Source organism: Aotus nancymaae, unplaced genomic scaffold, assembly GCF_030222135.1.
Source record: "Aotus nancymaae isolate 86718 unplaced genomic scaffold, 86718_ANA_hifiasm-v0.15.2.pri h1tg000011l, whole genome shotgun sequence".
NCBI lineage: Eukaryota > Metazoa > Chordata > Mammalia > Primates > Aotidae > Aotus > Aotus nancymaae.
Genome location: NW_026988422.1, coordinates 15,391,008 through 15,417,866, shown reverse-complemented (window position 1 = coordinate 15,417,866; position 26,859 = coordinate 15,391,008). Strand labels below are relative to the sequence as shown.

At 38.2% G+C, this 26,859-nt stretch overlaps 1 protein-coding gene across 30 annotated transcripts in view; it reads left to right on the top strand.

Annotated features, from left to right (window-relative positions):
- Positions 1 to 26,859, top strand: part of ZBTB20 (zinc finger and BTB domain containing 20) — an 822,970-nt gene extending 796,111 nt beyond the window's left edge. For all 30 annotated transcript variants that reach the window (XM_064374645.1, XM_064374627.1, XM_064374639.1 and 27 more), the window contains one exon: positions 1,750 to 26,859. In XM_064374645.1, coding sequence (XP_064230715.1) covers positions 1,750 to 2,171 — 422 coding nt within the window. In that variant the 3' untranslated portion in view covers positions 2,172 to 26,859. The remainder of the gene's footprint in view (positions 1 to 1,749) is intronic.

Here is a 26,859-nt window from a genome sequence, read left to right as displayed (position 1 = left end):
AAGTAAAATTCTTCTAACCCTGTGATCTTATGCATCATACTGTCTGGTCAGCATGCTTCAAAGCCTATCTGTTTATGTTTGAAAACACAACAAAAAAGAATCTTCCTGATGAGAGGAAGTTTCATAAAATGGATCATGAGCATGCAGCACTTAATACCAACCCTGCCACATAGTAAGCACTCAATACATGGTGATTGTTTTTATTGCTGCTATTACCATAATACATCGAAGCTCTTCTATTTGATAATGGGAAAAATGGAAAAACAATCAAGGCATATATTTTAAATGGAAGTTAGCTCAAATTTTAAAAGATTTCTTACCCTGATGCACAGTTCAGATGTTGAAATATTACCCTAAGGAGTTTCAGAGGCTTTGGGTTTTAGTTTGGATCATGGAAGAGTACGTGGAAGAAGGACTTTTTTCTCTGAGGTGGGTGCCTACACTGGGCAGTCAGGAATGAGATGGTAGAGATGGACCAAACACCTTAATGCAGTTCATCTCACCTGCCAGAAGCAGAGCTGAGAACAAACAGCACAAACAAAACAAGTCTTTAAGTAATTATCTAATGAGATGTCACAGGCCCATGGACTTTAAGAATACCTCATGTGGTCATTCAGTGACTGGGTATTGTTACTTACCTCACTGTTTGTAACAAACTTGATCATTTGGTTTCTAAGTCAAGCCAAAGCACTAAACTGAGGAGAAAGAAGGGCTTCTGCCAACAGGCTGAGAACAAAGGAGGAGGCAGGAAAACTATTTTAAAAACTGACCCAAGAGTTCAAAAACCACATGGAAGCATTTAATGGGGGTGGGAGGTAGTCTTGTAATAAGAACACCATGCATGTATTCCCACACTGCTCTCGGTGGTCTGCAAAGTGATTTCATATGTATTTTATGTCAACACCAGCACAGTGAGGTAAGTAAGACTGTATACCTCAGAGGCATTTGGTGATTTGTCAGAATGGTGTGTAGTGTGTTGGTGCCCAGATTTGAACAGGACCATTTGAGTCTGATATCATCATGTTGCCCACTCTCTACTCAGCCTCCACACCTGCTGAGGCTACTCTCCAGCTCAGTACAGTCAATAGAGAACAGGCAATTAACCCTTAAGTTACATGTTAAGAACATTTATGTCTAAAGTAGACAAACTTGAAAGTATAGCTCTTCAAAATGACATATTCCTATGTTGGCAAATATTTTCCAAACTCACCATCAATACATAGGTGTATTTATTAGACAGACTACTAGAAATGGGAACTTTACCCAAGGAATCAAGCTATATGACCAATGTTCTTGGTTATCAAGAATTCTAGAGCGCCCCATGTCTCCAAAGATCTTTCTTCTCTCTTATTTCTTACATTGGTTTGATAATGTTAATGGGAAGCACTAAATTCCCTAATCAGATCACTGAAAGTTACCCCCTTCAAAAGTAGCCCTCCCTTTTCCACAGAATGACCTTTGAAGACTTTTAGTGGGGAATATCTGGTAGCTTTCCAAGAGAGCCATTTTATGGCATAGGGAAATGGAAAACAAACTGTCTTGGCATCACCATAAAGCAAAATTTCCCTGCACGTGAGAGGCTAGGAGGGCCTGGATTTTTCCAATCAAGGATGATCCATTAAGGGATCAGATTTTATTTTTTTAATTTTTTTGTTTTTCTTTTTTGTTGTCTTGTTTTTCTGTCCTTCATTCTCCGTCCCTTGCTATGTCTCGCTCTGTCCTGCTTGCTGTCTCTTCCTACGTCAACAGGTGAGAAGCCCCACCAATGCAGCATCTGTTGGCGCTCCTTCTCCTTAAAGGATTACCTTATCAAGCACATGGTGACACACACAGGAGTGCGGGCATACCAGTGTAGTATCTGCAACAAGCGCTTCACCCAGAAGAGCTCCCTCAACGTGCACATGCGCCTCCACCGGGGAGAGAAGTCCTACGAGTGCTACATCTGCAAAAAGAAGTTCTCTCACAAGACCCTCCTGGAGCGACACGTGGCCCTGCACAGTGCCAGCAATGGGACCCCTCCTGCGGGCACACCCCCAGGTGCCCGCACTGGCCCCCCAGGCGTGGTGGCCTGCACGGAGGGGACCACTTACGTCTGCTCCGTCTGTCCAGCAAAGTTTGACCAAATCGAGCAGTTCAACGACCACATGAGGATGCATGTGTCTGACGGATAAGTAGTATCTTTCTCTCTTTCTTATGAACAAAACAAAACAACAACAAAAAACAAACAAAAAAGCTATGGCACTAGAATTTAAGAAATGTTTTGGTTTCATTTTTACTTTCTGTTTTTGTTTTTGTTTCGTTTCATTTTGTACTACATGAAGAACTGTTTTTTGCCTGCTGGTACATTACATTTCCGGAGGCTTGGGTGAATAATAGTTTTCCCAGTCTCCCTCGGATGGTGGCCTTAAGGCCTGGTAGTGCTTCAGGAGGTCCACTGGTTGGATCTCTAGCTACTGGCCTCTAAATACAACCCTTCTTTACAAAAAAATCTTTTAAAAAAAAGTAAAAAAAAAAAAAAAAATTCCACTTGTGAAGAGCACTACAAAAAATATATAACAAAATCTAAAAGGCCTACTGTCTTTAAGTACACCGCTTGCAGTGTTTCAGTGGACATTTTCACAATTCTGGCCGCTTGGACTTCACAGTAACCAGTTAAAACTGTGGAATATCACTTCTGGTTGAAAATCCAGAGGAAAGGCCCTGCTGTTTTCCACCTACCACGTTGTCTGATTTCATAAAAGGGCTGTGGGGGTGGGAAGAGCAGTGGGTTCGGTGGTGTGGGAAAGAAAGACGAATGGCAGGCTTCTCCCCCAGATTCTGCCCGGGTCCACACCCCTGGCCCACCTTCTCCATATCCCCCCTTGCAGCAGAAGCCAGGAAGACTTGGACAAGCAACAAGCAACAGTGGCTATCGTATTTATTCAGTGTCTTCGCTGAGCCACAGCCTCAGCACAATCAAGAGGGACTTTCATGAAAGGCAGGAATGCAGATAAAACAAAGATATCAGAAATTTGCACCTATGTTTTTAGGTACAAGAGAAGGATTATTTCCAACAATCTTTGCAAAAAAAAAAAAAAGTGTCAAGATATATTCTTGTGGAAGAGAAAAGAAAGAGAAATGGAGGGTGGGGGGAACAATAAAAAGTTCTTGAGGCTTTTTTAATTCAAAATTTTATAGAGGGGCAAAAGTGACGTTTACCAGATAGAATGCTGATTTTTTTAATATATTTACAACAGTATTTGTGTAAAAAAAAAACAAAAAAAGTGAAATTGTTAAAGGTAATTTTTTTTCATTTTGGTTTTGCATACACTGCCACCAATTCCTTCTCTTTTATTTCACACACATATATATATTTTTTGGTAAGTCAAGACTGTTAAGGTTAGCGATACTGCTTCCAGATAGAAAGAATAAAAGGCAACTAAAGTTATATTTGAAAGAGAGGAAGGATATTTTCTTCATATTTTTTTTAATTTTTCTTAATTTTTATTATTTTAAGTATTGCCTGGGTTGATGAGGGCCTCTGTGGCCAGCCCATCCCTGCTGTAATTTGAATTGCTGCTTTGTATTTTGATATGTAGTTCTTTGACTTTAGCAAGCTTAAGTTGCCCCACCGAATAATTTTTTCAACTGATTCATCTAGAATTCTGTTCTTTTTCATGGAAGAGACTGTATCTTTCAGAAAGAGATTGCTTGCTTCTCCAAAATTTCATTGAGATCTTACAATTCTAGAATTTCTATTGACTTTACTTTTTTTTCTTGGTGAAACACTAGTAGTCTAGAAGTCTTAATAAATGGGGTCTTTTCTTTTGTGATCAGCCAGGAAGAGGAGTTCACAAAACTCTGCCACAGCTCCTCACCCTTCCCAACTACAAAGAGCGTCATTATGAGAAGCCTGTTACAGATCAAGATGCATTGATGCCAAAATTACTTTTTTTCTTTCAAATATCACCTTCTGACTGTTTCCACCATGGTTAAGAGGGCTAAATAAGACGATCATTCTTTAGATGACTCATTAACCCTTGCTTCTTGGAAAGGTTTTAGGGAAATTAACAAAAAATTCCCAGATGCCAACATCCACCATTCAAAAGGCCACCAATCTATTGCATCATACCAGATGCCACTCTCTCTCCCTAGTTGGGATTTCTCTCCTCGGTCCTGATGAAGATGTTGTAATAGAGATATTTTCATTATAGACAGTGTCCTGAAGGGATTCCAGCTCAAATATAGGAATTCTTAAACCTAGCTAAAACTCCCAAAGTGATTTCATTTCTGGGCATATTTTAACACACTTAAGGGAAAGCAAATCTTTAAACAAAGCAAAACACCAAACTACAGTTTTAAAAAGAAGAAAGGAGAGAGTATTTTAGTTTCAAAATTGCATTGCATTTTAATTTAATTTTCCTTCTAATTTTCCTGTCAGCATTTTATTTACAAAAACTGTGCAGCAAACGAGAGAAAATCTTCCAACACAAACAACTCTGTAATGACTAAATTGGTTTTATTCATATATTTTAGACATTTGGTTAACTTGGATCTTTTTCATAAGTTCTTTGTGATGCTTAGTAAGGTTAGTGTAACTGAAGTGTTTGTGAGTTTGATTTGGTCCCACAGTGCTGAATTAAGTGGGTATTTTGCTACAAGTTTTAATGTAAACTTGGGTAGTTAAATGACTATTGAGTATAACCTATTATGATTTCTAAGAGGAGTCCTACCAAGAACTATGTGTCCAAAACGGACCTATTTTAACAGTTAGTGAGGAACAGCTTCCAAAATAAAGTAAGTTCGTTTTTCTATTGTTAATTTTGCTTTTCAAAATAGCAGTGTCGTAAGACTAATATTTCCACTTACCACCAATAGAGGGAGCATTAGTTAATTAACCATGTCATGGAATTGTTTTGATATTTTGGAAAACAAGTGATTTCACCCATAAAATAAAAAAAGAAGATTGACCTTAAGAAAAAAACTCTTAAAGCTAGAAGACGATGACATGAAATCACTCAATACATGTTACAAACGAAAGAAGGCCAAAAGCCACCTTAAAATATTTTTAACTGTTCAACAGTAGTGGATTTGAAAGTGTCTTTGTTCAAATTTAGTGAAGTAGGAAGAATTTTCATTAATACCTCCAGAAAAGTTGATCTTAGGTGCCATTATGGGCCACATGTAGCTATCTATTTCTCAAAGCTGAGGGAGACCCATTTGCCTTAATGCTGATTAGCCATGTAAAATGCTAAGCAATTGGGTTAGAATCCACCTTTTCTTTTGATAGAACAAAAGATAAAGAAAAAGCTGCAGGTGACTTGAAACCCTAAGGATTCTATCATCCTTTCCCTGTAAAGGAAGTATCTCTAAAAAAAAAAAAAAGAGTTGGAGGATCCCTAAAGAATTCTTAACAAGGTGTTATAATCATTGTAGTCCATGACAAAATGGACGAGCCAGGTTTGCATAGCAGTGGACATATTCCTGCTGTATATTTATCCTTCCCAAACATGTTGTATATTTATCCTTCCCAAACATGTCACATTCTAAAATAGCTGACAGATTATTCTGTGGAGAGAGGAAGAAGCTGGATTGGAGTGGGAGATCTAATCTAGAGGAGCAAAAAGGTAGTTGTTTATTGCTATATTCCTGGCCTGTCAAATGGCCACTTTCCAAACTGACCCACATTTTAGGAAGTAAACCAGTCTGGACCTGTTTCAAAAGGATAGAGATGCTTTTAGATTGTCAATTCTCACTTTCAAATTAAACAATCACAAATAACTTTGGAAATAGGGAAGGATATTTTGCTTCAGAATCAGAGAATGAGTGTGGATCTTCTTAATGTTTTGGGCTTTTTTTGTTTCAAGTCCTACAATCATCTTACATTTAGACCTTCATGCTAGGATGATATCAGTGCTAAAAAAATTTCTTTTTAGTCCAAGGAAAAAGATAGATAAGATAAAAGCAGATGTTCCAGATTTAAGACTTCTTAGGATGAGTACAAGGAGGAAGAACTAGTTGGAAAGGACATTTTTTAGCAATTTATAATTTTAAAATGTAATTTGCCAAACAAGGGAAAGGAGAAAAAGTCAAAGGAGAAATTTTTTTTCTCAAGATATTTAGATACAATTTGGAAAAAAGTATTATTTTCTAGCATTAAAAACGTTGATATTATCTCAGCATCATGGGCAATTTTTCCTTATTAAACGCCAGTATTTGAACAACAAAGGCCCCCAAATGTGTGAAATGTAATCCTAAAAAAAAATAATTGGAACACATGGATCTGATACAACTCTACACAGGGGGAAAATCTGAGAAATAAGCTAAGCAAAAAAAAAAAAAATCTGAAATGAAAATCTCTGTATCAAAATGGTTTCCTGTATATTTGAACTGAGTGGTAAACTTTAGCTCCTAGTAACAGTTTTATAGCCTGTTCTCTTCCCAGATTCCTAATGCTTTGAATCTATTTGTGCCATGATTAAGTGTGCTGGATAATTTCCTGCTCATATTTTAGCTCCTAGTCATCTTAGAAGTCATAGTAGCTCTTGGCCTTAGAAAGACGGGTTTGCTTTGTTTAAAAGTCCTAGGAGTTTTATTTTTGTATCACCAAAATATTCTATAAGTTCTAAAAATACTCTTTTTCAACCCATGAACAGTAAGAATTTGTGAATTCTGATAATGAAAAGAGAAAGGTTTTCCTCCAGGTATGTTTGTTTCACATTCAGTCCTAAAGCCTTGAGCTACGTGTACTTCCCTCACACAAGCACACCAGCAGCCTGTGCTCTGCCCATGCCCAAAACTCCATGGTTTCTCTCAGCACAGAAGTCAAAAATGAGATACGCCTCTGATAAAACCCCTTCAATTCCTGAGAAAGCATAATAAAGGCTTATGTTGCTTCCTTGTTGGAGCTCCTTCATAATGCTCCCAACACCTGTGACCCCTGGGAAAACAGGGCACAAGGTAGATCTGCCCAGGAGTCACAGGATAAACACCCATTCTGGAGCCTTCCTCTGTTGTTCTAGAAGATGTTATTTGATTAGTTGAGGCTGGGAGCAGGGGATATATGATTCTGCAGAAAAAGTCGCAGATCATCAAATCAGGTCTGCCTCTGCTATAGCCAGTGTGCTGCTGTATCAAAAGGTAACAAAGGGAAGGTGCAGCGTAAGAGCAGACACAACCTGAGATGCCCTTGAGATTTAGGAGAACAGGATGGTGCCCTTTCTGTTGTGACCTGGCTCTTAAAAGAAATCTTCTAAAAGAATTCTTTAATTTGGTAATGAGTTGAAGTCCAGGGTAATGGAAGCTCTAGGGCAGAGAACAAAAGAATTGCAAAAATATATTCAGCACCAAACAATGCTAAACCAAGAAACATCCAATCACAAAACTAGGAAGTTTGGCAAGAAGTAGAGAAATCTCTGAGCTTTTCCATGGGTAGGGTCGACAGACTCTCTTTTGAGTGATTTCTGGCTCTGAGAAAGCTCTTTACTCACTAGAAAAGAACTTTATTTAAATGGCCAATTTTTTTCCTCAGAAAAAGAAATTAAAAAAAAAAAAAAGAAAAATAGGACACTGAAGACAGAACCATGTGACTTGGTGACAAACAAAAGGAAGGGTGCACTAGAATTTCAATAGGCTCCCTAATTCCATAGAAAAAGCAAAGCAACCCAATGCCTCCTGAGCCTGCAGTGCATGAAGAGAGTACTTGAGCTGACCCAGCCGCCAGGTTTTCTGGGGCTAGACATAACTTCCCACTGGAACAGCAGCAGCTTCTTTCCCTTCTTTGTGTTTTCATGAAGAAAACGGTTGTTCTCTTAGGTACCCAGGAAATAGATTACATGGGGCAAACTTTCAAAAACAATCTCTACCCTGGTGCTCAGGCTGCATACAGAGACAGAAAAGGGGCATAGAAGAGCTCTTGCTCTTGAGAGACAATATTTTCATATTCCCAAGGGCTTTCTGTGGAGAGTTGCTATTTCTGATGCCACTTAAACCTTTACAAGAGAAAAGGCTGTGGTGACTCAGTGTTCCTGCAGACTCAGAATGTGAAAATTACTAATCCAAAGCATCATTTCTAGCACTGAGTATCAAGATGATCAGCCTGACCAAAATACTTCAAAGACTCTTCTAAGTCTCTGAAGATTTTTTTCTCCATCAACACTGAGTATAGCAGTCAGCAGTGTACATTAGCAGATCCCTCGGAATGATTATGTAATAGTAGGGCTTGTTTCCATGCTTTTTAGAGTGAAGAGGTAGAAAATGAGGGCTGCATAGTGTGAGTTCTTTTTCAGAACTATGTATTTTCTCCTCACTGAATGAGGGGTAAAAATGGCCTGGGTTGAAACAAGAAACAACTTTCCACAGCAGTGACTAAAACACCTGCCATTCCTGTGGTTTCTTGAGGCCCCACCTGTTGCTCCATAAACTGTAGACTTTCAGACCGAAATCTAATCTTAAGTGACCTCAGTTAAGGTGTTTTCACAAGAGGCTACTTATTGTATAGCATTATTGCCTTAAATCAGAAAGCCCTGGGAAGAGGACAAATGATATAGAAATGAAAAGGCTCTGAAGATACAGGTATTTCTTGCTGTTTAATAGTTACATTATCACAAAAGTAAGCCCTATTTGTGATTGAGGACTATGGAAATAGTGACTTCTTGGGGAGGCACCAAACTTGTCTAGAACTTGTACTCTCAGATAGTGGCTGCTATTTCCTATTCTATTTCAGTGATGTAGGTTGGGGCTGAATGTAAAATAGACATCATATTACTAAATAGAATCCTATAAAATGTAATCACAGGTGCCTGGGAATATTAGTTTTAAACGTTTCCTTAACAAGGAGAACAATCCCAGCAAAAAGCTTTCTGTCCCCATACAGTGTAGATCTGTAAACTTTTTTTTCCCTCAGTTTTAGAGAGCATCTCTTTTATCTGGCAGTTCTTTGTTTAAATGCAAACTCGTAAGTTTCAAGTCTTCAGTGAAAGATCATAATCTACAGATGATAATCTACAGAGAAAAATCTAGCCACAGTCTTGAGAGTCCAGGATTCTGGAATGCCTAATGAGGGTATAAAAGTCCCTACTAACCCTTTTTCAAATTCAGAGATTTCTTTGGTTCAAAATGCCTCAATGAGATTTTGATATATCCAAGAGAGAGAAAGAGAAAAAAACAACCACCACCACCTTAGGGGCATCTGCTTCTACTAGTGTTGCAACAGTTGTTATTACCCAGCAAAATCATTGCAATTTATATGTAGATTCTAGTAATGAAAGAGTCCTAACCCATCCAGTACGTCACCTCTGCTGTCCAAAATGTCTATAACTGAGTGTACGTTATTTATACGTGTGCACACACAGTGTGAGCTGCTCTCAGAACAAAACTGTTCCACATTCATGTTGCCCAGTGACAACAAGACAGATTTTTGAATTTCTGGTTAGGAGTCAAAGGTCTGACATATCTCACATGTTTGCTTCTGCTTTGTTGCCCTAGTTGGGTGCATCACTATCTGTGATAAGAAATTTAGGGCAATCTGAAGGAATCCAACCATCAGTAATTTCTATGTATCCCTTTCATGAGAAACTTGAATATGCTTACGTGGAGTAGAGTGCATTTAACAAACTCTGCAGTTCTGTTGGACTTATTGACATGTATGTGCATGTGTGTGTTTGCATGTATACTTATTGTCATCTGGGAGTGTGTGTGCCTCCCAAATGAAGCACACACAGGCAGAGGTCCTCATGCATAGATACAGTTGCCTCTTTGTACCATTGTGCTAAAGACTCGTGGCTCCCTTCCCAGGAAGCAATCACCTGCCCACTCTGTTGCTTTTTGTAATGTTTGAGAATTGGGAGAAACAAATGCAGCTTGTTGAATCCACAGCAAACCCACAGGGACAGGCTGTTTTCCTCCGTAAGAAGGTAGAACAGAAGTCTTCGACTGGTGAGCAGACAAGAGGGAGCAGCAGTCCAGGGCACCTCCCCGGTCTCCTGGAGGTGGGGGCACCAACGCCAGGCAGGCAAAGCCCACACAAACTTTGGCCTGAGCCATCCCATAGCTCAAAGGCCTTCATTCCTTTCCTCTATGCAACCCAGTGTGCACACACATGTGCACATACACACACACACACACACACACACACATAAATTTTATTCCCAAACTAAAGCTTCCTAATTCTGCTTGTACTCAAAGGATATCATCATAATTCACAAACCTCGTCTCCTGAAACCAATGTGGCCTTTGCCAAAGTCTTTCCAGGAGTAAGTTGTTTACCATGTCTAGCAAACCAATAGAATATTGGGGGGAATATTTATTGGTAATCTCTAAGAGTTGATAGCTCTTGCCCATCTCAAACATTAAAGTAGAATGCCACTCTAGTATAATGTACTGAGTGAACAGACTCTGAAGGCTTGGTGGCCTGGAATTCAGGATTCGGTTTTCTCACTCCCATGCCCTTCTTTTACTAGATAGTTTGTTATTTTTTATGACATGTAGATTATTTCTGCTTTATAGAAGTCAGAGGACGTTTTTCTTCCTCTTCTATTTTGGTGACTTTTCCCCTTCCCCTGTTAAGTAAGGCTACTTACAGTTGCAACTTTTTTGTTGTTATTACTTTTTTAAATTGTATATTGTCTTTCTATATCCAAAAGAAGTCTGTGACTGTAACCATAGGTATTTCTTTTTCCTGGAAAAAAAAAATAGTCGTTTTGGTTTTTTTGTTCTTTTAATTAACAGTACTAGTGACTTTGTGAAAGAATATGAGTTACTATTTAGGTATGCTTACTTAAGTACAATACACTACATTGCAGTATTTCTGAAACCTAGGACATACACATTATATATAACAATTTTATATTGAAATATATATCACATTATATTCATTTTAACTTTTGAATCTGCCTATGATCATGAGTTGATTGAAATATTATGTCTTTGCATATATCACCCATCACCAACCTGCTGCAGTTAATCTGGTGCATTTAATAATAATCATTACTGCTCTAATTTGCTTTTTATACTATCAGCTTCAATATCGTCTTTAGAGGATTTTAGAATTTTTTAAAGCTCAGACTTAGCAAATGTAGGAAAGTGAAAACTTTTTTTGAAACTTTTTTGTTGGTGTGACTAATACAAAGAGGTTCATATTCAAAATGATCTTGTTTAGCTGACCCACTCATTAGCTGAAGAACAAAAGAAGTGTGTATGAATGTATCTGTGATTTTCCCCTGTAGGACTGTCACCGTCTATATTTGTTTTTAAAAATACTACCAAGGGGCTGCTTAAGTATATGATCTGACCAACAATAACAGGCTGCATTTAAAAGGGCCAGTCTTCTGGAAAGCGTAAGACAGTGAACTGCCTAGTTTTCTCCTTAATACCGGTTCTTTACTACTTCTTTTTTCAATATGCTTGTAATTATTTTAACTAGTCTTCAATCTTTCCCTGGAGGCAGTGTGGCAATATAGTGTTCATTTTCCTGGGAGCTTTTTTTCTTTTTTTTTCAAACGAAAACCAGAGTTTGAGGAACTCTATCCACAGAGGCTAATAGAAATATAACTCAGAAATATCTATCTGAGACATTTTTTAGTCTGAAGAATCCATAAAATGGTGGCTCTTGGGTGTCCAGCCCTCAGGATCTCCATTTACCTATTAAAGTGAGGATTTGGTGCCTTTCTTCTTCAGTTAGGCCATCAAGGAACCTTCAGAAATCAGGCATCCTGTCTTGCTATACAGTAAATACTTTCAGATAAAGAATGTCTTCGGCTTCCCTCGGCTATTCAACCCAATGCATGGAAAGCCTCAGTTGAATAAACTTTTCCACCATCCTGGGTGCCTGAAACTAATGTCCTTCTTCACTTCTACCTTCAGGACAAATGAAGAGAGCTTTTTAAAACCTCAATATAAAAGACCTTCTCACACTGGACCAATATGAAGGCCTGTCAGTGTGAATACTGAGGAATTCCTTCCTTTCATCTTTCCTAATAGATTTTCATTCTCTAATCCCATCCCATTCTGCTGTGCCTCTCCAGCAAGTCCCTTTTCACCTTAGCCAAGCTCCCTGCAGTGCTCTCCAGCCTGGTATTCACTAAGGAATGACCTACTCTTAGTCTACTTTGAAAGGGTGAATGTCTAGTGTAATGGCAAAATTACCAGTCTGTTCTCCAAAGTGTTCAACCAGACATATTTCTACTAGACAAACATAATTGTGAATTGACTGTTAAGTGAGGCTGTTTCTTCTCTAAGGATCAGATGATATCCAAATTATATCAACTTCATTCTTTCCCTCTTTCCTTTTCCTAACCCCTTCCCTTTATTTCTTGTTTCTCTTGAAGACTACTTCAAAATACCTAGTCGTCTCCATCACTGCCCCCAAACCTCTAATAATTATGACCCCTAACTGTTCATTTATCTTCCTTTCTCAACCCCTTTCTGAACATCTTTCTTTAAGCTTTATTTAATGAAAGAACACTAAAGTGAATGAGTTCATAAACTTGAGACTCGTAGGCAGAGTGAAGCATGTCTTCATTTTAGCTTCAGAGTTTAAAAGTTATCAATATTCTTTTGAGAGTGGGAGAACCTGAGTCACAGTTTTAAATGTCAACTGTACTAGCTGAGGTCATTAATTCCTCTTACCTTCACATTTGGCCAAAGATGAGAGAAAAAATATTTTCTGTTTTTTTTAAATACCCCAGTGTTCAAAATCTTGATATGAGTAAACCACTTCTGCTGGAGAAAAAAAAAAATCATTCATGTTGACTGTTTCCACTAGTCAAATTACTTGTTTATCAGACTTTAGATTATAGGAATCTACAAAAAAGAGTAACATTTCAAAATAATTTTGATAACTGTTCAAGACTTAGTGAGCTCTTCTCAAACAAGAAAAGCCACTTCCACTTGAACACATTGTAGGAAAAATTACTAAGAATTTTTTTATTTACCACCATTTGGAAAAAATAAGTAATCATTGACTGGCTTAGAACTTTGAGCAGTAATTTACTAATGTATGAGAAGATCCATAAGGTTTCTAAAGCGTCTGTTTTTGTGACAAGAGGTTGCTTAAACATAAACTTAATATGTGCTTAAATAAAATAATAACAGGGTTAAATGGATACTTAAAGAGCCATGCAGTACACTCCCCAGCACCTAAATACGCACCATGAAATTTAGTTTTCATGCTAGATCTCACTGCAATGGATTACAACTCTCTGGTCACCAGCGCATTGGCCAAAAGACTGACTGATACCATTCTGGGTATATCTCTTTCAGGATGCTTATTATGTCACCTTCATAACAACTTTGTAGCACAGTCTTTCCTGACTTCTGGTCCAGTGTTCTTGCCATGATACCACATCGTCTCTCAGCTTTAACGAAGACAAGTCCTGTGACATTTAGAGTACTATGTGGTTTTGAGTGCATAGGCGGTACGCTTTCAGTTCTTGCTTTACCCTTTGACAGAATCTGCATTTAATATCAGAAATGTATTTTTATTTGACTTGACCCAGCTTTTATCTTAATCAAACCACTTAATAACATCAATTCACACCATAGAGAACAATGAAATAAATAGCAGTTTTGAAGGCCTTTATCTAGTAGGAAAACAACATCTCTTAAAAGCAAGATTTACATTGTGTGGAACTGTGATCTTCACTTGGAATGTTCTCTCAATCCATCCTATCTTCTTCTTTTTCTTTGTCTATTTTAACTCCTGGTATTTTTTTTCTAAAAGTACTCTTTATCTAAAGTATTCCTCTCCTTAGGCACTGGCTTCCAAATGAAGAAAGGCTCTTTTAAACCCTGAAATGCTATCATTTAAAGTATAATATGGAGGAGGAGAGGCTCTGGTTCTGACAGATCTTATTTGGTCCTCTTAATCTGAGATGCCTTCTTGACGCTTTTCTTTCTAGTTCCCCGAGAAGCATTCCAACCCCAAGACCCAGGATTTCTCACCACAACCTCTGTGTTAGTCTCAGATTAATGTCTAAATCTTGTTTGATATTCTAGAGACTCCAGGATATGAATTTATTAATGCTTATGAGCCTCCTATCTTTCCAGGCTGACACCTGTCAGGAGCACCAATAGCCCTAACAGTAACTAATGCATCAAAATAATAAAAACACTATAGTATATTTGTGAGGATAGGAAGAGATTTTTTTTTTCTTCTTTTCTCCATGAAAAGCTTGCTTTGCTCCCCTCATCCCCAACAACACACACACAATGCATTTCAGAAAGTCTGCATCACATTTTACAGATATGTAGCTCTAGAATATACAAATATAGCTTAGGAAATGTTCTGAAATTGAGGCTGGTAGAAAACAAGCTTATTTTCTGCACTGGACTTCAGGACAAGTGTGCATAGATACAATTCCTTCAAAGAAAGTGAAACATGGTAAAGCAAAGGGATAATACTTTCACACATTCAAACAGTTGTTTGGTGTCTGTAAACCTTGATTTAAGCATCATTATTAATTTTTAGAAATCTGAAACTGGAGGAATGTGTATTTTAGTACAGTTTGTTTGTTGATTTATTTGTTTCCCTTTATCTCTTCTCAAGATAGTAAAGGATATTTATTTCTTAACTTGATACTGTCTATGGACAATCAAATAATTGCTTACCCTTACTGTATTATTTTCCCTCTTAGAAAGAAAAGCCTTCCATCCTGCTATGAAGGAATTTTTCCTCCACGAAAATCTTATCTTCCTTTTCAAATAGCACTCGTGAGCTTTTAACAGAGAAATTCTGTCTTTACTTTGAGGGTAGAATAGTTAAAACAAAAACTTATTCTTTGAAAAAGAAACCCTGTTTACCTAAACTAATAGGTCTGGGGCCAAAGAATAGAAATTGATTACAGATGAAGATCATGCATTTTATACTACAAATCCTTATTGCCTTCTCAAATCCTTTTTAGAATAAGGCTGGAAATAAATTAGTTTAATTAAATTTCTCTTTGGGTATTTCTAATTAATAGCTACTGTAAGATAGCGAGGAAAGAAAAGGAAGGGTGCTGCTGAAATGTCCAAATCAATTGATCTGTTGATTTTTATCCTTGTAGTTGTTTCTTTTCTAGCCATTTCAAGACTATATGTGTCCATGAAGTCTTTAATCGAGAAACATCTGTTTCCCCATTGCTTCTCCCTCCTTCCCCATACCCCTGCACCTGGCCCGACCCCAGGCACTGAGGCAGCAGTAACAGTGGGAGATGGGCACTGCATTGCCAGTACTTCACCCATCTATAGCCCTCCACCACAAAGGAGGGAAAAACCAAATTAGAAACTTTAAAAAAAAAAAAAAGAAAGAAAGAAAATTGTAGTACTTCATTTGAAAGCATACTGTTTTCAACTCAACTCAATTAACAGATAGCCTGACAACGTTTTTGTAACCCGTCTTTTGTGCTTAATTGACATTCTTGGCTCAGTCTTTAAAATAATTGCAATTTCAATTAAGTGAACAAAGGAAAAGCAAAAAGAGGGAACAGGACAATGTGATGGGACCAAATTTGATACAGGTCTGGATTCCTAAAGCCAGTTGTCAAGGTTACCGGAGAAAGTTAGCACTACCCCTTGTCCTTCTTACCTGTCTCTGATTATTACAGTTTGAATAATTAGTGAGATAACTACACTTCTTTGTGATTAAAGATTTCTTTTAATTCTGCCAAACCCATCTAGAGAAACTGTAGAAACTCCTGACTTCTCCTATACCTAATGTGCTCTCCAGGCACAAGAGGAGTGTATAGAGAGATCACTGAAAATAAAATGATAGTTCAAATTTGAGATAAGATTTTCCTGCAGTTCAAAGTGCTTTATGCATGTTCACAACTAGGGGGCTCTTTGAAAACAAAGGCTAGTTAACTCTGCTCTTGCTCTCCTTGAGACCAACTTTAATTTGGAACCAGCTGTAGACTTGTAAGAGAAAATTCTGAAAGGTATTTTCAGCTGCTAAACTTCTTCCTTAGGCCCATTTATTCGAACCTTAGTTTTCCTAGGGAGCCTATTGAGATATAAATTAAGGGTAATTTGCATATATCTAATTAAAATTGTTCCTGCACTATTATTGAAAGAATTATGGTTTCCAGAGGAGATGAAAGCAGTGTGTCTTAGTAATCTTCATCATGGCAAACAAAGATGAGAAGCTGATATGATTGATAGAGAAAATCTATGGTAACTTGATATTTTAAGGTAATTTGAGTGTGCTGACCCCACTATGCTTAATTCCTTTGTTCCCACAATCTATTTTAAACTATACTTTGGTTCTCTTGAGACTTACAACATGCATGTGTGGGCATGAGCAGACAAGCAGACTTACCTTTGGAGGGTAAAGACCCAGACAAACTGAAGAGACAGATTCCTGAGTATGATCAAATACAAATCATTTTTCCAGAATCACTCAATATTGCCACATCCCAAACTAATTCTAGACTAATCTTAAGAAAGAAGTAAGCTCCTTAAGAGATCCTACTATGAATGTTTTTTTTCTTATTGGATAACACAAGAAGAGGTAGAATACAGACTCTTAATTTTGCTGTAATAATTCACTTTTATATTTAATAATTGTACTTCTGTGTGAGTGTGTCACTGAGCTATTTGTACCAATTTTCAATTGATCATTCTGAGAGGGGCCTTGAGAATTTCTGTGTATGTGTTTGTTTATCTGTTTCTATGTGTAGTCAGAAAAAAAAGAGAGAATAGGAGACTAATGACGTGGGGGAAAAGTGGTCAATGTAGAAAAATGAGTGCTCCTAGTGTACCTATTTATGTTATGTAAGGTGGCTGCTGCCTGTAGCCCTTGAGGAATAGCTGATTGCACTATTCAAAAATAAAAGCCCAGCACTGTTAAATTTAGGACTGTGTTTTGAGAAACAGGAAAGCTTTATCTTTTTTTGTACCCATTCCCCTTAGCATCAGAGCCATCTGACATGATGAAAACTATTAAGTAAAAACCACTACTGACCTTTACATTAAATGGCTGTTTTCCTCTTCTAAATAATACTCTTGATTTTAACTAGACTACTTCCCTTTATTTTCTGCCTATTGGCTTAATGTTTTACAGAAAAATACATAGGTACATGCTAGTTTCTCTACTTTGTGCTGAAACAAACGGGAGCAACAAGAGATGATTCACAGAAGTGTGAGGTAGACTGAATTTCCCACTTTTGTAGCACTGGTAGCCTTTGTAAGAGCTGTTTAGAGTTGAGTTTTGGGTCTATAATAGGGCTTTTTTTGCACTAAATATGACTGCACTGCATTGCACTACTGAAATGTATTTACTTGTGCTGGGAGAGAGTGTGTTATGTATGGAAAAGAAAAAGGCAAGTTACGAAAGTAGGAGCATTACTAAAATGCAGAGTTATTTTCATCATGCTTGATCTTAGCAGGGTTGGTGAGACTGTGGAATCTCTGTCAACTCTTGATCAGGCCTAGGAACTGCCATGCTGATAGGATCTGTTTTCTTATTGTAAAGAAGCTGAGTTAGTACAGCAAATTAAGAACATTTAAGAAAAAGTTTACCCAATGTTGTTTCCAACTGAGCTCTCAGTAAGAGTTCTAATAGTGAAGAAGCCGACTAATATGATGTAGAAGTCTTTGCCTTGGCCTACACCACAAAGCCCCTTGCTGGTGCACATTTTAGTGTGGCAGAGGGCGGTAGTGTGTGCTCCTTTCAAAAACACATAGCCTTGTCCATATTGGAATTACCCTTTTGGCCTGAGTATGCTTCTCCATCCCTGGATGAAACCTAGATCAGGCTAACCAAAGAGGAAGGCCATGCATGTGGTAAAGTCCTTTAAGATGACAGATAGGGAACAGTGCAATAAACACTGAAAACCAGTGAAGTGAAAGGTTTATTTTGAAACAAGCTAGGCCAACTTTGACATTGGAGGAAGGATTGGAGGATGGATTAGAACATACTAGCTGCTCCGTCATAGACTATCCTTACTTAGCAGAAGACCTTAATAGTGCCTGAAAATTTAGTTTTGAAATTTTTTTTGCCTAACTTTTCTTTGTTAAATGTATTTTTATTGTCTTTTTTAATCTTAGAAGTAATACAGCTCTTTGGTAACTGTTAATAAAAGAATCTTGCATCACAGGATAAGCAATAGATTGTATGGGAAATAATAACACAAGAGTAAAGATGCTGAAGGACACTTCCAGAATCCAAAGTGACAGTTCTGAAGGTTCTGGCACAGTAGGAAAGGATCACAACCCATATCAATAGCTTATGTTAAATTTCTCTGAACACTATCACATGTGGGGCATCAATTTGGAAAATTCTCTGTTGAGGCCTCTTTTCTAAGATTACAACAACGTTGATAACCTGTCTCTTTCTCTCTCTTCTTTACTATCCGTCCAAGTCTACTGTTCCAAGTTTAAACATTGTTCAGAAAATTGTCAACCTTGTTAGCTAGAAAAACTTCATTTAGAGCCATCAAAACTAGCATAAGAAATTCCTTAAGCCCTCAAAGCATTATCTCTGTTTTAAATAAGAAACTAAATTCAGAGCTTTTAATAGGTATTTAGAAATAAGTATTGGATAATCACTAAGAGGACATTGACTGCACCAAACCAAAGTTCTAGAAAGAAATGATTGACTTTTTTTTTTTCCTGACATGGAGTCTCGCTCTGTAGCCCAGGCTGGGGTGCAGTGGCACGATCTCAGTTCACTGCAACCTCCGCCTCCCGGGTCCTGGTTCAAGCAGTTCTCCTGCCTCAGCCTCCTGAGTAGCTGGGATTACAGGCGCCCGCCACCATGCCCAGCTAATTTTTTTATTTTTAGTAGAGACGGGGTTTCACCATGTTGGCCAGGCTGCTCTTGAACTCCTGACCTTGTGATCTGCCCGCCTCAGCCTCCCAAAGTGCTAGGATTACAGGCGTGAGCCACCGCGTCCGGCCAACTTTTTAAAATATATTCACATTAACTGTCCTAGGATACTTCTCTTGAGGCTTTGGGACACTTCTTCCTTGAAACTTGCATATCCATTCCAGTTCTGTCACCAAAGATTTTAATCTTCAGAGCCCAACCTCCTCTCTCCCAGACAAAAGTACTACAACAGGCTCAAGGGATATGCTTTGGTGGTCAAGGGATTACACTTTGGTTTTCCTTCTGTTCACAGTGGTATTTACAGGAGACCTTGTCATTAGAGGAGGTACTGAACTATCTTTATGACTTTGGATTTGATCAGAGGTTTACAAAATAGACAAAATAAAATAATAGTACTAGACACTGTAAATTATCTTTAATAGAGTCATGACCTGGAGACTGATGGAGAGAAAGAAACTTCCATGGAAGAGAGTGAGCTAAATCATTTAGAACCAACAAGGGTCACTGGTAAAACATAGGGCAGCACATACACAGTGCAGATCAGGGTTCTGTATGGCCAGAGCCAACAGCAGTGACTGGTGGGAGAGTCAGACAACTGGCCAATGAATTCAAGATTAAAAAGCCACAGTCCGGATTTTGTTGCGATTGCTGGAGTGGTTGAAACGCCCATGTCCATGGCAAGGAAAATGCTTGGAGGCTGATCTGTTGTGATAGTGCCTTTCTTGTTGTAGTGAGTACTAGATTAATAATTTATTCAGTTACACTTTTCTGGACCATTGCCCACAGTCTTCTGAGGAGGTCTGAAGGGATAGTATCCACTTAGGATGAAGGGACAGGATATTGCTCCTGGAATGCTGTGATTTGATGATATTTGCACTAGATTCTAAACTCTCCTTTAAACTGGAGCAACTGACTGAGAGAAAAACCAAGGACAGCTCAAAGTTAAAAGAAACCAAAAGCAGTATTTTCTGACGGATATCATTTCTTTTTTTCCTGGAAGAAAACTTCACACTGTTGGCTACCAAGCTCAACTCTTACCAGTTCTGTTTCTTTATTTTTTGTTTCCATACGGAACCGTCTGTGTGAATTAGTCATCAGTTAGGGATAGTTAATGTAAAGAGCCCCTGCCATTGAAACTTTGCACACCTTCTCTGCTTTATTGAAGGCAGGGGCCAGTGGGCAGTGGTAGCAGGGGAGGGACCCTCCAGAGCCACCCAGCCCTCTAGGAGGCCAGTAAGCGTGGATATCATGTCAGGAGCTGCGCTGACATATTTACTCAGAGGACATTGGGGTCTATAGCTAATCCTAAAGAATGCTCCAGAAGAGAAGGAAACCAATGTATTGTAGAAAACAAAGGGAGATGGTGCCCGAAGTCTGCCTGTTTCTCTTCTCTTTTCTTTCCAGCCTCACCACCGTGTCCTCTCTTACAGAATTATATTTCATCTCATATATTATATGTTACCAGAAAAGTCATTTGGTTCCTTGGTTTCTCTCTTTATCAGTGGACTGGGAATTCCTCCAAATTAAAAATGAATACCATTAGCAGCTCCCCTGTGTCCAGCCAGTTTCTCAAATGCTGTCCACCTGGTCTTGCTGTCCACCTAACATAACTTGGAAGCTTTGGCTGGCTCAACCACCTGTCCACTTAATTTTGTTTCCATTTCCATTTGAACTTGAAGTGAGGCTATGGAAAGGTGGAAATCATGGGAAAGGTTTGGAGGCTGCAATTCTAGGGCATAGCTTGTCACAGGAGTTTATGTTATCTAAAATATATCTTTCTACACCCCTTGTCATTTTAATCTGTTGCCCTGATTATAATTTCTTTATACTTGTGGTTATTTTTATAAGAATAGAGTTCATTTGCTATGTCTATTGTCCCCACATGGATGCAGTACCAACCTGTTAATATCTTTTTATTATATTATTAATATGTAATTCTACTGTAGACCAAAAATATAAAAACAAATTTGTTCATTTTAAAGATATAAAGAACTAGGGAGTAAAAGATTAAAAGTTGAAGGAAAAGACAGAAGAGCAGTGGTTAACTATGTTGAGTTGGAAATCTGAGAGTAGCCTTACCTGTTTTTTAACCAGTGCTTGCCAATCATACCATCGTTGGGATTATGTAATCTTGGCTCCTTCATGCTTACGTTCTCTAATTCTTGTTTGTCTGTTTGTTTTCTTTGATGTAATTGAGGTTGCACATCATGCTATTTTTGGCAATGCCTGATTCTATTATATTGTACTTTTGTCAGTCATTTCCTTTAGAAAGATGGGGGGAAACGTTTATTTCTTCTTTTAATTTAAAATTTGTTTGATGCACTGGAAATAAAATTGGACACATTTCACTGTTTAAAAAATCAGAAACAAAACAAAGCAAAAACCACAAGGAAAAAACCCAGCAAATAAACAACAGGAAAAAAAAGCTATGAAAAAAATTTATTTGTACTGAATACACATACAAACTACATCCCACATAAAAGATTAATATCATCAAATAAGAAAAAGACATAGTTTAAACTACAATGCTGAAAATATAAAAGGAAGCTGGTAGTTCAGTGGGGGTAGAGAAAACAGAGCATTCTCCTGAGATCAGAGATCTTGTTATTATTGCAGTTATTGTCCAGATCAGTTAAATGTGGAAGAAAGTGTGGAGGAAATAACCCCAGCCTTCCTCATACCACTGGATTTCCACATTACCTTTTAACCTATGCTTGAGCTCCATTTTGAGAAAAAATACTTAAAAACAAATTTGCTATGTAACAAATTGGTGTGTATACATATATATACACACATATATATGGTTGAGAAAGTGGTTTGTCAAGATGTATGTGCACAGTACACACATGGACACACTTCAGTCCTCTGACTTCCCATGTGCTACCTCATGTGTTTCTCTTCTCTTGAGGATTTACAATGGATAGTCGTACAACCTGGGGACTGTCGGTGACTCATTGGTATCAGCATATGCTAAAAAAGCTCTTGAATCCAATCTTAAAACCTGATCTCTTTTCTTCAGCATCCCCCAATACCAGACAGGCCCGTCAACTCGTTCAAATGCACAGTAAAGGAAGAACAAAGATATTTTTTCTTAGCCAACTGGCTCTATCATTGTTTAATGTTTGCTGGGTATTTTTCTGGTTTTGTTTTGTTTTAGAGCAGGGGTGGAAGTGGATGTAACTTCACAATCCTAATACAGTAAATGTTTTGCATCTTCCATGTTTTATGCAAAAACAGACATTTAAATCAATAAATAATTGTGCCCTAGACTGAAAGTTAATGTTTAGGAGAGGAAAAAAAATTGTTGGAATTTTTTCTACATTTTTTTGTGAAGAATCTTTTTTGGAAAGGAAGGATACATATTTTTGTTGTGTAATATTTTCTATTTTTGAATGCATTTTATTGGTACAAGACTGTTTTTTTGGTGAAGACATTATTTAAAAAAAAAAAAGAAAAAAACTAATCGAAAAGTTTGCCCTTAAGGATATGCTGCAGTTTTGAGGTTTAAAAAAAAAATAACTGATTCAAGATGCGTGTTAAAAGTTGGGATTATATTGTTGTTTTTTGTAATTGTTACAAGAAGAAGTTTGTACCCACTGCTGTTTATTTTGTTTCAGATGAGTAAGTAAAGGGATTGTTCTTGTTTTATTCTTTTTTTAGAGAAAAAAGCTATTTATGAAATGTCAAAAACACTGGACTGTGAGTTTAAGTGTGGAAGCATTTTACCACCCTGTGTCTTCAACCAATTATGGGAAACCCCTTTTCTCTTCCCCCCACTCCCCGCCTTAGCCTTGCCAAATGAGAAAAATATAACAGCTGTCAGATGATCGAAGCCACCGAAGCCCTGCTTTAATTTTTATGGTTTGAAAAAGTTGGAAAACCAAAGTTAAATTTATTTCTGAAATCCTGCTGTGCGTAGCCCTTTTTTGTATGACACAGCCGGGCTCTGCCTCTCTATCTCAGATCATTGCCTTCTTAGGGGCTGGGGGCCAACCTGATGCAAAGAGAGGTATAAAGGTGGTGAGCCTGAGAGCTGAGGTCTCATGAAGTAAAATGTGAGTGGGACTTCACCCTCTCGGTGGGCAACCACGCCTTCCCATTCTGAGATGAGGCTGCTGACACTGCCTGAGGAGAGCGCCTCCCGTCTCCTCCACCCTCTGCTTCTGAGACCCTCCTGTTACTGTTATCATTGTTCTTTAGCATGGCTCTGCCTTTCTCAGCAGCCCACATTCCACGGATGGGAGCGGGAGGCAGGGACCCAAAGGAGGGAAATGGCTGTGGGTGGTGTGAAGCCCCCCCGCCCCAGCCCTCAGGAAGGTGGGGCAAGGGACCACTGAGCACAAGGGATCTTGCCCGCCTCCTCTTTGACTCTGTGGATTATCCATCCATCTGCTCACTGTGAAGATGGAGAGGCAGTGCCCTAAGGCTGTTCAATAGCTTTTCCATATTTTTTCAACATTGAAAAAATAATTTTTAAAAACTGTGATATTTTTTAAAAAATCATTTGGCTGGAGGGAAGGGAAAAGGGAAACACCAAAAGCTGTAACATGATTAACTGGAGATATTTAACTGGGGCACTTTCTAGACCAAGACAAAGGAATTCCTTTCTGGACTCTAAAGCAGCCGAATCTTGAGACTGTCAATGACAGAAAGCTGAAGAGAGGCCTCTATTTCTTCCTTTCTCCTTTCTTCTATCTAAAAACTTTCTCTTTCCCCTTTTCCAACTTCCCTTGGACTACTGCCCCAATGGCCCCTCGAACTCCCATTTCATGTATGCGAGCACACAAACACACGCGCACACACACACACACACACACAAACTTGCAAAATACCATTTTTCTTAAGGATTGTGGGACCGAATAATAACACGTGCCTTCATCTTTTCCTTTTATAGTTAGATTAACCTCTTCCTTTTTACATTTTTTTTTTTAAGATAGAGGAGGTTGATGTGTTAATGAAAGATTTGGGCATCGTTTGAGAATTAACTTTAGTTTGGCACATTCCCCCTAAACATTAAACACAAACATTTCAACCCCTGCATGGCACTCTTTGGACATTTAAAGCATTGAGTAACCGGATACATGACAGCCTGAATCCACTTGATTTCAGAGCGTTTCCTGAACATTCTATTCATAGACTTCTTTGATTTTTATCAAAAATGAGGTGAGCAATGGCAAGCAGCCTTGTTCTCCCGATTTGGTGCTTTTGCTTGTGGTATGGGGTGGGCATGGGGGGTTGGGGGGGTGTGGGTGTGTTTAGAAAAAAGGTGCATTCCTAAAGATCTCTGGTGCTGAAGGGCCTCAAGTTCCTTTCAGAGACTGTATTTGACACACTTTAGGTACACACAGACGAATGGTATCACATGCAATATTTTAATGGAGCAATGGGAGAGGCTCTTTGAAATGGGGTTTGCATCTTTTTGTAACATTTTGATTTCTCTGGTGCCTTATTCCTACTTGATGCTGGCACTCACATACCCACAGGAAGCTGACACAGAAGTCAGCCTTAGGCGTGGGGACATATGGGTGATGTTTGAGCATGCAGGGGCCATAGGGAGGTTGGTGTCAGTTGGTGGAGAAGGGACTGGATGGCATCTCTTAGCCAAGGCCAAGCAGGGACTGCACAAATCCATTATAGTCAAAGTTAGCAATTTTGATACGTAAACACAATACTTCATTCTTCCTCATCTGAGCTTTCCTTCCTTCTTCCTTTTCTATCTCCACCTTCTCATAAAGGTGCTGCTGCTGCTGCTAAGGTGCCCAGAGTCCAGAATGCCCAGTAATCACTCAGGCACAAGCCTGGCACTGCCACATCAGCCTCCGGCTTGACTGAACCCAAGTTTCTCTTGCTTGGGGCTGAGAACTGTCAGATTTTTCTCATCAAAAATGTTTTCCAAGGAATCAGTGGATTACAGTTTTTCTGCATTGAAAATGCACTTTAAAAAATAAATTAAAGCTCCAGACTGTTTAAAATATACAGAGGGAGCAGGGGAAAGATAAGCATGTGCTAGTGTCTGAACCCAGTTCAGTTTATCTCCAGTTGAAACAATATACACTATATTATGTAGAAATGTATACACACTTCCTATATGTATCCACATATATATAGTGTATATATTATACATGTATAGGTGTGTATATGTGCATTATACCCACATGCACATAACAAAATCAGATGCTCATTACAAATCCAGATGCTCATTACAAAACCAGATGCTACCCAAACAGCAGCAGAGGAAACAAGGTTGGACTCTTGCAACAGATCACAAAAAATAAAAACAGCTACTTGCAGTAACTTAGGTCATTTCTGTATGTTCATAAGAAATGGACTGTAACAAGGAAAAAAAGGAACGGAGTTAGCGAAAGAGGAAAAATGGGCAAAACCATCTTGATCCGATGCGAATGCAGTAATGTTCTATACCATTTCATCAGTTATTTCTTTTAGTCATGTTGATTTGATTTCAGTTTTTGACTATTAAAAACATTTTTAAGCTCAAATGACCCACAACAAACTGAACAAAACTACTACAGTGAAAGCCCTTTTCAGTGAAAGATGTTAGAAACCTCAAAACCCTTGGCCTGACTCAGAACTACCATGTGAAAATCAGTACTCTCTTAATGTTTGAAATAAAAACTGAAAAAAAAAAAAAAAAAAACACTTTTTTGAAGCACCTTAACGTGGCCATCCATTTGAGAAGTGGGTGCCACTTTTTTTTTGAGCACCTTATTGATGTGTTTTGCTATCTGCTGTCTTTCTGTTACCTGTTGGCTGAATGGCTAGCTGTTAACATACACATGTGCACAGAACAGATATCTGGGCATGTATGTTCTCAATGAAGTTTACTGTGGTGACTGCTGAAAGGTGAATCCATTTCCTGATTTTCCCGCCACAGTGTTGTGATAAGATTCGAAGAAACCCTTTTCCCTGCACACGTATGTTTCTTATCACATTGTATCTTAGTATGGAAAGGAATATGGTCCCTTTTTTGCAATTGCTACTGTGTATACACACATACACACACACATACACACTGTATATTTAGGCCTAAAATACACACACACAGACACACACACATGCACCTGCACACGCACACACAAACATATCCATTCATTCGTTCAAATGGTATTTCCAGTGTCTGTGTGTCACTGTTTATGCCGTTTCCATTTCCCAGTGAATTTTGAACGGAGGGCAACTTTTCTAACCAGATTGTCTTTTCAGACCAAAGACCTGGGAATTGAGGAAGAGTTTGGAAAGAGGGAGAGGCAAGGAAAGAGAGCTTTAAATTGAAAGATTAATTTCCCAAGAGGAATCTGGGCTGAATGACTACAGTGCTATACCCTCCAGTCTTTGCAGGTGGGCATGGAACACTGCTTGTATCACTCTGTGCATGGTATAAATTCGTATATCCACAAATACACACATCCATCCATCAATATATACATGGTTTGGGATGAGCAGGTCAATCGTTTTGAGAGGGAGTTTGTTCCTTTTTTTTTTCTCATTATACTCTTAAATTGTTGTCAGTTATCAAACAAACAAACAGAAAAAATGTTTGGAAAAACCTTGCATACGCCTTTTCTATCAAGTGCTTTAAAATATAGACTAAATACACACATCCTGCCAGTTTTTTCTTACAGTGACAGTATCCTTACCTGCCATTTAATATTAGCCTCGTATTTTTCTCACGTATATTTACCTGTGACTTGTATTTGTTATTTAAACAGGAAAAAAAAACATTCAAAAAAAGAAAAATTAACTGTAGCGCTTCATTATACTATTATATTATTATTATTATTGTGACATTTTGGAATACTGTGAAGTTTTATCTCTTGCATATACTTTATACGGAAGTATTACGCCTTAAAAATACGAAAATAAATTTTACAAGGTTTCTGTTTTGTGTGGAAGAGTAATTGATGTTGCTAAGAATGATGTTTGTTTTTTGGGGTTTTTGTTGTTTTTTTTTTAAATGTTACCAGCACTTTTTTTGTAAGTTTCACTTTCCGAGGTATTGTACAAGTTCACACTGTTTGTGAAGTTTGAATATGAAGGAATAATTAAAAAAAAAACTCTTC